Source organism: Pseudophryne corroboree, chromosome 6 (assembly GCF_028390025.1).
Source record: "Pseudophryne corroboree isolate aPseCor3 chromosome 6, aPseCor3.hap2, whole genome shotgun sequence".
In the NCBI taxonomy this organism is placed as follows: domain Eukaryota; kingdom Metazoa; phylum Chordata; class Amphibia; order Anura; family Myobatrachidae; genus Pseudophryne; species Pseudophryne corroboree.
The window spans coordinates 505,989,245-506,001,248 of NC_086449.1; the positions used below are offsets into that span (position 1 = coordinate 505,989,245).

Genomic DNA, 12,004 nt, shown 5'->3' on the forward strand with positions numbered 1-12,004 from the left:
TGATAGGCTTGTCTGAAGAGGTGAGTTTTTAGGGAACATTTAAAGGTTTGGAGACTAGAGGCGAGTCTTACTGTGCGTGGGAGGGCATTCCACAGAGTGGGTGAAGCCCGGATAAAGTCCTGTAATTTTGAGTGTGAACAAGTAATGCGTGTGGATGAGAGACGTAGATCTTGTGCAGAGCGGAGAGGTCGGGTAGGGAGATATTTTGAGATGAGTGAAGAGATGTATGTTGGTGCAGTTTGGTTAATAGCCTTGTATGTGAGTAAAAGTATTTTATATTTAATACGGTAGAATACCGGTAACCAATGGAGGGACTGACAGAGCGGCTCTGCAGACGATGAATGTCTGGCAAGGAAGATTAGCCTCGCAGCTGCATTCAAAATGGATTGTAGTGGTGAGAGCCTATGTTTGGGAAGACCGGTCAGGAGACTATTACAATAATCAATGCGGGAGATAATGAGAGCATGGATTAGAGTTTTTGCTGTGTCTTGTGTAAGATATGGTCGTATTTTGGATATGTTTCTTAGATGTATGTAACATGATCTTGAGACAGATTGAATGTGGGTAACAAAGGACAGTTCAGAGTCAAGAATGACACCTAGGCAGCGAGCTTGTGGGGTAGGGGTGACTGCAGAGTTCTCAACAGTGATAGAGATATCAGGTTGGAAACTACTATTGGCCGGTGGAAATATAATTAATTCTGTTTTGGAAATATTAAGTTTGAGGTGGCGAGATGTCATCCAAGATGAAATGGCAAAAAGGCATTCAGTGACACGGCCCAATACAGATGGTGACAAATCAGGGGAGGATAGGTAGATTTGAGTATCATCCGCATTCAGATGGTACTGAAATCCGAAAGAGTTGATTAGTTTGCCAAGAGATGTGGTATAGATAGAGAAAAGCAGAGGACCTAGGACTGAGCCTTGCGGTACTCCAACTGAGAGAGGTAGCGAAGGAGAGGTGGAATCAGAGAAACGAACACTGAAGGAGTGATTAAATAGGTAGGGTGAGAACCAAGAAAGGGCTGTGTCTTGAATACCTAGGGATTGTAGTGTCTGTATGAGAAGAGTGGTCAACAATGTCAAAGGCAGCAGAGAGATCAAGGAGAATAAGTAGAGAGTAATGTCCTTTAGATTTAGCAGTGACCAAATCATTCACTACCTTAATCAACGTTGTCTCTGTGGAGTGTTGTGCACGAAATCCTGACTGAAGTGGGTCCAGTAGGCTGTGTGAGTTAAGAAAGTGTGTGAGGCGAGTGTAGGCAAGTCTCTCAAGTAGCTTGGAGGGACATGGGAGCTGAGAGATGGGACGGTAGTTAGAGAGAGAGTTCGGGTCAGAGTTTTGTTTTTTCAGAATGGGAGTAATCACTGCATGCTTGTATAGAGAAGGAAAGATACCAGTAGACAGGGAGAGATTACAGATTTTAGTTAAGGTTGGGATGAGCACAGTAGACAGAGCTTTACTAATTTGTGAGGGTAAAGAGTCAAGGGGAGAGGTATTAGAGTAGGCAGATGAAAAGAGTGCAGATACTTCATCTTCATTTGTAGGATCAAAGGAAGAGAAGGTGTTAGAGGGTTCAGGCAGGGAATTGAGCAGGTCACTTGCTGTGGAAGAGCATACCATTTCATTTCGGATCTTGTCAATCTTCCTTGAAATAGGAAGCAAGATCTTGCGCACTGACAGTGGCTGGTGGGTTAGGTGAGGGAGGGACAAGAAGAGATTTCATCTCTTCACCTCTTCATCTTTGCCTTTAATAGGATTAACTGAGCCAGTGCTGTTGGACTTAATCCCCTGCTGTATTGTTCTCTCTGTATTGTATGGCAGCTGAGAACAATAGATAAAAGGCTTAAAACTAATAAACCATGGTGCACCTAGGTGCAGCAGGGAAGCCAAGATGAGCGTGGCTCCATCTGTAGGTGTTTTCAACAGATGTTACCTTTCAACAGATGTTACCAACTTTCAGTATCACATACAGCCTTCAAATAAAGAAAGAGTGACCCAAAATCATATACATTTTTATATTTGAAAAATAATATCTGCCTTTGGGGCACAAATAATATAATTTCTGTTCTAACCATGAACCATGTATAAACTTATAAAAAAATGTACCCCCAAATCTAGCACAATCACAGCTGACGCTTTGTAATACCAGCTGACGGGATGCCGGCAGTGAGGTAGCGAGTCCCCTGGCGTGCTCGCCATGCATCTGGCCCGGTGACGAGCGGTCTCCTGACCGCTGGGATCCTGACAGCCAGCATTTTGACCACATCTCCTCAAAGGACCTTAGTGTCAATGAGGTGAAAATCAGAGCTGGCAATTCTCTGTTCCGAATCCCTATGAATTGTCTCTGTAAGTGTTGGATGCACTATTGTACATACCGTAGATACTCTCAGCAGCAATATATGGATAGAATCAAAAGTACTGGATTATCTCTCTAATCATGCACTCGGTCATCTAGCCCAGGAATGCCAACATTTATGGGATACAGTAAGCAACTTAGTGAGAGACCAGAAAATATTACATTTGTCAACCAGGACCTTAATAGACAGTATATCACTTTCCATACAAAATACCACATACAATGGGCCTAATTCAGATGTGGCTGTTCTTGCTGCAGCTGTTGCTATCTTTTGCCATATGCAATTGCTGTTATATGCTAATATGGGCAGAAGCTGACCTGAGCATAGCCCACTGCTGTCGATACATTGGTACCACCGTCACAAATCGGGTCATGTTGCAGAGTCTAAGTGCCTCTGTAGACGTGCAGGCTGAGCTGCTCTCCTTCGACACAGAGGGCTCTCCAGTAGCAAGTAAGATCGCAACTGCTAATTTATACACGCCCAGAAGATGCCGTCTGAATGGCCGTGACACTCCTGACTTTACCTGACCACTCTCTATTGCTACCTCCAAATGCTGTCTATCTGCCACTCACTTTGGGGGACATGTACTAAGCAGTGATAAAAGTGGAGAAGTGAGCTAGTGGAGAAGTTGCCCATGGCAACCAATCAGATGCTCTGTATACTTTTATAGTATGCAAATTATAAATGTTATGTCAATGCTGATTGATTGCCATGGGCAACTTCTCCATTGTCTCACTTCTCCCCTTTAATCACTGATTAGTACATGTTCCCCTTTGTGACTAATTCTAATTCACTCACTGCACACTGCAGCTCAAGCACATGCACAGTAAGAAAACATCTAGGCTTGCGACTGCGCCTGAATTAGGGCCAATGTGTATTTAAGAAAAACAAAATCATGGAATATTTGCATGTCTTTAATAGACAGTATATGCAGGTTATATGGTGCAAACAACATACAGTAAGTATTATCCATTTAATGTTTCACTGGTTACTACAGAAAATAACTAAATAAAGGAATACTTCTAAAGAATTGTATATGTAAAGTACCATTGGCATTGCTTTGCCCTTAATTAAATGAATGCATCAATAATTATTTAGTGACGTATGCAAATCTAAACCAACAGTGAATAGATAATTACTAATTTTCTAAAGCTGTGCAGAAATCAATGACATTATTTTAGAAGATACTAGTCCTTATGTAACCATAAAGGCCCAACTATTTTCACCTACTTATAAGAATAAAAAGGGGAAACAATTTACAAATATGTATTTCTCCATTTATTAATACTGTACAAAAAATGCTAATTGTGGAAATAATAAACCACCATTAAGAGTTACTTTATAAATAATGTATTGCTGTCTGTTACTGTGTTACCTAGCAACATTTCTACCAATTTACAATTTATAATGATAACCTATAGTTGTTAGTGTTATTTATTTGTAAATATAGGCAAGAGTTCATTTAAAGGCACGTATCCATGCCCTATCCTGACATCTTAAGGTCCATACACACTGGTTCTTGCCCAGCGATGATCGCTGACATCGCTGGGCTGAAAAGCGATCAGTGCATACACACTGAGCGCTTTTCCCCGCTGCCCAGCGATGTCAGCTGGGGTGAGTGTCTTTCCATAGCAGGACGCTATGGAAAGCCGCTCACCCCGCTGTTCATCTACTGCTAATACCAGTAGATGAACGGCGGGCGCCGGCGATGAAGCGAGAGCGCGCATCAGCGCTCATCGTTTGGGCATACACACTGGGCGGCTTTGAGCTGAAAGCAACTCAACACACCAAAAGTGACCTGCTTTCAGCTCAAAATCCCCCAGTGTGTATGGGCCTTTACTGTACTGGTCTGTCGGTCTGTCTGTTTGTCTATCAAGGCCTAGCAAACAGTAGCTCCAAAGTCCTGATTTCCACAGGACAGCTCTGATTTTCAGGAGTCACAGGAGGTGAGACTGTGGGCAAGGACCAGAGAAATGGGAGTGACATGAATGGCATTGCATCAGGGTGTGGTCTGGTTTATCTGGAGAGGGGTCATTTGTCCCTTTTCATAAGCATGTGGTAAATAAGAATTCATTGCACTTCTGCTACTTATCCCGGTGCTACTTACATATAAAATATAAATAATATGTACAATTCTAGTCATAATTATTGCATTCTGGAACATTAGGATAAGGGAATAGGCAACGTTCCTCTGAGCTTCCTAAATCCAAGAAGTATGTTATGTACAACATGTCTTACCTTCTTCTGATCTTCCAGCTTATGACTTATAGGATTCTTCCCATGCTTGCTCATTTCTGAAGACAATTCCATCACATCTACTTTTGCTTTCTGGAGTAGAGAACAGCAAACTAATCCACAAGTTGGGAGTTACAAATAAACAAATGTTTCTTTTCTTCCATCACAACTCTGCTCTGCACTTTACCAAGTCCATGCGTTGAGCTAAAGATTGCATTTACTGAAGCCCGGCAATAAACCTTGCAATTCTGTCTTGGAGCCTTCAGTATCAGCATATCGATCTAAAACACAACCGCTAAATGAGGCCTCTTCAGCTACAAATGCTGTCTTCTGCATCGTTCACTTCTTCCCATCTCGGAGGAGACTTACATTTCCTTTATATACCTGTCAAGATAAAATATATCAGAAAACGTTGTCTAAACAGTAATCATGTATCACACAATATACATATAAAAGGAGAAAATGTATAGCGTTATTTAAACCTTTGAATTTAAACATTTAAATAAAATCCACTGCTACATGAAGCAAAATTCTGACTATTCCAGTTGAATCACTGTATTGTCATAGACTGGTACTGCATACTTGTACCTGGTACAGGTGAATTCAGATGCAGAAATTAGATTATTTGACTGTATCAGGTATGCCACCTGTTATTAAAATGTATACCTTTAGGAAGGTGATAATGGAATTATAAAACAAATAAAAAAACATTATAGCAATATGAAACAAGACAAATTCTACAATCTGATTTAAGATGGCCATACACATCAGTTTATTATACTGTATTGGCAACAACCATATACTAGTGACCACACACACAGAGAGAACATCAAATACGTAGACAAATCTCACTGAATGGATTGTTTGTTGGGAAACAAAGTCACCCACCATATACAGTAACTTAGACTTCGAACATTAAAAAATATGTGAATGTACGCAGTGCAAAATACATATGTAGCTGTTTACAAACAACACAAAGCTGATTATTTTCTAATACTAGCTGACAAATATATTAAAAGAAGATAAACTTACTTCTGGGACTTTATTTACTAATTCAAGTTAAAAAAAATTAGTATATATATATATATATATATATATTTATTGAATTGTTGAGAATAAGTGAGCTTACTTTGGTGAGTGTTGGGTTTTCTGTTTGTATTTATTAGAGTGATGTGGTCATGGGCCACATCATGTCCCACCAGCGGGCCACAGTGTCCTGCGGTGGGAAGGGGGGCAGTCGGTAGGCTCGGGAGGCTCCTGGCATCGCTGCCCTGCATAGCAGAGCAGCGGTGCACACAGTGTCTATTCAGTGGAGACAGGAGGAGAGGTGGCATGCCAGCAGCTCACAGAGCGCTGGGCATGCCCCCTCAGTGACGACAATGGGGGCGTGGCTCGCAATTGCGGGCCCTCCCACGAAGCCACTCCCCTTTTTTCATAAGCCACGCCCCCTTTCCGGGAGCACGCGCGTGTCCCTCTTTGGGAAGTGAGAATGTTGGGAGGTATGTCATTATTATGTTGCTAATTAAAATGAGCAGGAGAAGACCTTTCATCTGAGCAAAGGAGAGCTGGACTAAACTATAATATTTAACACCAAGGCAGTGCCTGGAGTACCTGAGGGGCACATATGTATTGGTATTTATATCATGGGTGCAATGTGTGCGTTGCACATAGGGCCTAATTCAGACCGGATCATAGCCGTGCAAGACGATCATGTCAGGCCCTACCCCCCTGCCCCCCTCACACACACACACACCCCGCACAGGTACAAACGCATCACACGGCGGCTGGCAGGGAGCTACCCGTCGCTGTCCGGGTCACAGCGGCTGCGTGTGACTTTACGCAGCCGATGGCATGCCCCCCTAAAACGGAGACCAAACGCCGCCGTCCCACCCCCTCCCGTCCAGCGAACGCCTCTGCCTGTCAATCAGGCAGAGGCGATCGCAGGGCTGAGATGTCCATCAGCTTCTGGCATGCGTTGGTGCACTGCAGCGCCGGTGCATGGACAGTTCAGACCTGATCGGCTGCTGTGCGAAAACGCACGGCAGCGATCAGGTCTGAATTAGGCCCATAGAGGGACCCACAGTGCACACATTGCACCCATGTCTTAATACTTACTTTTCCAGAGTCCTGCACTGGGCAATGCAGTCGTGGCAAAACTCACAGCCAAAATGGCCGCCACACATACTGTTCGCAGTAGTGAAATTAGTCTCCAGGACACAGCAGGCGCCATGTTTCCGGAGACCTGTGCAAGCGCAGTAGACTCCGGCACAATGATGGAGACTACTGCCTCAGGGCAGTACTGCCCCCTGCTCATGGGCCCCCTCCTCTGTTAAAACACCCCGGCACATATAACTTTGCCATTTTTAAATTCAGCAGTCATAAAAATAGGATTTTAATACCTACTGATAAATCCTTTTCTCCTAGTCCGTAGAGGATGCTGGGATCCACTTCAGTATCATGGGGTATAGACGGTTCCGCAGGAGCCATGGGCACTTTAAGACTTTTCAAAGGTGTGAACTGGCTCCTCCCTCTATTCCCCTCCTCCAGACCTCAGTTATAGGAACTGTGCCCAGGAAGACGGACATTTCGAGGAAAGGATTTACTTTTATACTAATGGTGAGATTCATACCAGCTCACACCTCAACCATGCCGCACAACATGGCATTCAACATAACACAAGCCAACGGGCATGAACCATTTGCAGCAACATGCTGAAAACAAATGTAACACAACTTGTGTAACTATAATGAACAAAACTGCAGGTAAAGTACGCACTGGGTCGGGTGGCCAGCATCCTCTACGGACTAGGAGAAAAGGATTTACCGGTAGGTATTAAAATCCTATTTTCTCATACGTCCTAGAGGATGCTGGGGTCCACTTCAGTACCATGGGGTTATACCAAAGCTCCAGTACGGGCGGGAGAGTGCGGATGACCAGGCAGCACCGATTGACCAAACTTGAGGTCCTCATCGGCCAAAGTGTCAAACTTATAAAATTTAGCAAATGTGTTTGACCCTGACCAAGTAGCCGCTCGGCAAAGTTGTAAAGCCGAGACGCCCCGGGCAGCCGCCCAGGATGAGCCCACCTTCCTAGTAGAATGGGCCTTCACCGACTTCGGTATTGGCAATCCTGCCATGGAATGAGCTTGCTGAATCGTCTCTCTGATCCAGCGCGCAATAGTCTGCTTAGAAGCAGGATACCCAATCTTACTGGGAGCATACAGGACAAACAGAGCCTCTGTTTTCCGTATCCGGGCTGTTCTTGCGACACAAATCTTCAAAGCTCTAACCACATCTAGAGACTTTGACTCAGTGAAAGTGTCAGTAGCCACTGGCACCACAATAGGTTGGTTTATGTGGAAAGATGAAACCACCTTTGGAAGAAAATGTTGGCGAGTTTTCAACTCTAACCTGGAACCTGTTTTTCTGCATGTTTGCTTTCTGCACAAAAAAAACCCTATAATAACCACACGCACACGTAAAACAAACTTAAGATATCACTGTTATTAATATTGCATGTTTGAATAATGTAGCTAAAGTAATCTTTCAATGTTCTATTTTACATTTCTAACATTAAATAAAATCATACAGAACAATGTGAGTTATTCAGTACGGATTGCAGACTCTGCTAAAAAGCAGAATCTGCAATCTGTTTCTTCGCATGCTGGGGGCTCTATTTTCATGGAAGATCAGGTAAGGGTTCTTGTGAGACAAAGCCCCCTACTCAGACACCCGCCTTGGGGATGCCAAGGCCAAAAGCATCACCACTTTCCAAGTGAGAAACTTCAATTCTATCTCCTGCAGAGGTTCAAACCAATCCGATTGAAGGAACTGCCACACCACATTAAGGTCCCATGGTGCCACTGGAGGCACAAATGGAGGCTGGATGTGCAGAACCCCTTTCATGAAGGTCTAAACTTCTGGGAAGGAGGCCAATTGTTTTTGAAAGAAAACTTATAAGGCCGAAATCTAGACCTTGATTGACCCCAATCTAAGGCCCGCATCCACACCAGCCTGCAGAAAATTGAGAAAACGTCCCAACTCAAACTCTTCTGTAGGAGCCTTCTTGGATTCACACCAAGACACGTATTTTCTCCAAATACGGTGGTAATGTTTAGACAGTACTCCTTTCCTGGCCTGAATAAGAGTGGGGATGACTTCCTTGGGAATACCCTTCCGGGCTAGGATCCGGCGCTCAACAGTCATGCCGTCAAACGTAGCCGCGGTAAGTCTTGGTAGACGCACGGCCCCTGCTGCAGCAGGTCCTCGCGAGGAGGAAGAGGCCGAGGATCTTCTATGAGCAACTCCTGAAGATCTGGATACCAAGCCCTCCTTGAATGAATGAAGATTGCTCGAACTCTTGTTCTTATTATTTTGAGTACTTTTGGAATCGGTGGAAGTGGACGGACAACATACACCGACCGAAACACCCACTGGGTCACCAGTGCATCCACTGCTATTGCTTGAGGGTCTCTTGACCTGGAACAATATCTCTGAAGCTTTTGTTTAGATGAGATGCCATCATGTCTACTTGAGGAACTCCCCAAAGACTTGTCACCTCTGTGAAGACTTCTTGGTGGAGGCCCCACTCTCCTGGATGGAGATCATGTCTGTTGAGGAAGTCTACTTCCCAGTTGTCCACTCCCGGAATGAAAATTGCAGACAGAGCTCTTACATGCCTTTCTGCCCAGAGGAGAATCCTTGTCACCTCTGACATTGCTGCTCTGCTTTTCGTTCCGCCTTGCCTGTTTATGTACGCGACTGCTGTTACATTGTCCAACTGGATCTGCACGGGATGATCTTGAAGAAGATGTACCACTTGTAGAAGGCCGTTGTAAATGGCTCTCAATTCCAGTACGTTTATGTGAAGGCAGGCTTCCTGACTTGACCATTTTCCTTGGAAGCTTTCCCCCTGTGTGAAAGCTCCTCAGCCTCGGAGACTTGCATCCGTGGTTACCAGGACCCAGTCCTGAATCCCAAACCTGCGTCCGTGTAGTAGGTGAGAACTGTGTAGCCACCACAGGAGCGAAATCCTGGCTTTGGATGACAGGATTATCTTCCGGTGCATGTGTAGGTGTGATCCGGACCACTTGTCCAACAGGTCCCACTGGAATACTCTGGCATGAAATCGGCCAAACTGTATGGCCTCGTAGGCTGCTACCATTTTCCCCAACAACCGAATGCATTGATGGATCGACACGCTTGTTGGTGTCAATATTTGATTGACCATTTTCTGGATTTCCAGAGCCTTTTCCACTGGAAGAAAAACTCTCCGTACTTCTGTGTCCAGAATCATCCCTAAAAAGGACAATCTTGTCGTTGGTTCCAACTGCGACTTTGGAAAATTCATGATCCAACCGTGTTGTTGGAGTATTGACAGGGAGAGTGTGATGTTCTGTACCAACTGTTCCCTGGATCTCGCTTTTATCAGGAGATCGTCCAGATAAGGAATTATATTGACTCCTTTTTGACAAAGGAGGACCATCATCTCCGCCATCACCTTGGTGAATACCATCGGAGCTGTGGAGAGACCGAATGGCAACGTCTGGAACTGGTAATGGCAATCCTGTACCGCGAACCTCAGATAAGCTTGGTGAGGAGGACAAATGGGAACATGCAAGTAAGCATCCTTTATGTCTACTGACACCATGAAGTTCCCCTCCTCCAAACTGGAAATCACTGCCCTCAGGGATTCCATCCTGAACTTGAACCTTTTCAAGTAGAGATTCAGATTTTTCAGATTTAAAATTGGTCTGACCGAGCCGTCCGGCTTCGGAACTACGAAGAGGCTTGAATAAAAACCCTCTCCTTGTTGTGACCAGGGTACCAGGACTATGACCTGATCCTGACATAATTTTTGAATTACCGTTGTTACTGCCTCTTTTCTGGAAGAGAAGCTGGCAAAATCGATTTGAAAAATCGGCATGGGGGGACGTCTTGAAACTCCAGTTTGTACCCCTGGGACACTATTTGTAAGACCCATGGGTCCAGGCCAGATTGAATCCAAGTTTGACTGAAGAGTTTCAGACGTGATTCCACCCGAGCGGACTCCCGCAAGGGAGCCCCAGCGTCATGCTGTAGATTTGGCAGAAGTAGGGGTTGACTTCTGCTCCTGGGATCCTGGAGACGCTGCAGATTTCTTTCCTTTTCCCCTTCCTCTACCTGCAAAGAAGGGGGAACCTTTGGCCTTTTTGGATTTGTTGGGCCGAATGGACTGCATGTGAGAGTGATGTGTCTTCTTCGCCGGTGCAGGAGCATAAGGCAAGAATGTCGTCTTACCTGCGGTAGCCGCCGAGACTAACGCATCCAGCCCATCACCAAATAAGGCCTCACCTTTATATGGGAGAGCCTCCATATTTCTTTTGGAATCTGCATCAGCATTCCACTGGCGAATCCACAACGCCCTCCGAGCCGATACTGCCATGGTAGCGGCTGTTAAACCCAAGAGTCCAATATCCTTCATAGCTTCCAGCATGTATGCTGCAGCATCTTTGATATTACCTAATGTTAGGAGTATCTCGTCTCTATCAAGCGTGTCAATTTCTGATGACAAGTTATCAGACCATTTTTCAATAGCATGACTCACCCATGCGCAAGCAATGGTGGGCCTGAGTAGCGTACCATTGGCCACATAAATAGATTTTTAACGTGGTCTCCATTTTGCGGTCTGCCGGCTCTTTTAGTGAAGCCGTCCCAGGTGCAGGGAGAATCACCTTTTTTGTCAACCTTGACAGGGCACTGTCTAACACTGGGGCTGACTCCCATCTTTTCCTGTCCTCTAAAGGAAAAGGATAAGCAATTTGAATCCTTTTGGGAGTTCGAAATTTCTTTTCAGGATTCACCCACACTCCTTCAAAAAAAGAATTGAGCTCGTGGGAAGGAGGGAAAGTTACCTTACATTTCTTTTCCTTATAGAAATAATCCTTCTCCTGAGGTACAGAAGGGGCTTCCGTAACTTCTAAAATCTCCTTTATAGCAACAATCATATATTGTATGTTTTTTGCCAATTTAGGATCTACCTCCCTGGAATCACTATCGTCGACACAAGAATCAGAGTCCGTGTCAGTATCAGTATGTACAATGTTTGCAAACGGTCTTTTATGTGACCCAGGGGGGTCGACTGCGGATGAGACAGCAGAACCCTGAAAAATCACATCTTCCACTGATTTTCTCCAGCATTCTGCATGAGACTCAGACTTATCTAATCTCCTACTGATATGATTCACACTATCACGTATTTCTTTCACCCATGCAGGCTCGTGGTGTGCCGGCACCGCCACCACATTACAACTCTGTGTCCCTAAAATGGCTCCCTCAGGGGAAGAACTCCCTGCCCCAGACATGTCACACACGTGTACAAACACCCCACAGACACTCCGGGACTTATAGGGGACAGACCCACAGTAAAAT

General features: G+C 44.8%; 1 protein-coding gene across 1 annotated transcript in view; it reads right to left on the reverse strand.

The window, feature by feature from the left end:
• Positions 1 to 12,004, reverse strand: part of NAV3 (neuron navigator 3) — a 1,127,960-nt gene that overhangs the window by 837,233 nt on the left and 278,723 nt on the right. Inside the window, exon 2 of the mRNA XM_063927407.1 lies at positions 4,599 to 4,979. Within this exon, the coding sequence (XP_063783477.1) occupies positions 4,599 to 4,670 (72 nt within the window). The 5' untranslated portion in view covers positions 4,671 to 4,979. The remainder of the gene's footprint in view (positions 1 to 4,598; positions 4,980 to 12,004) is intronic.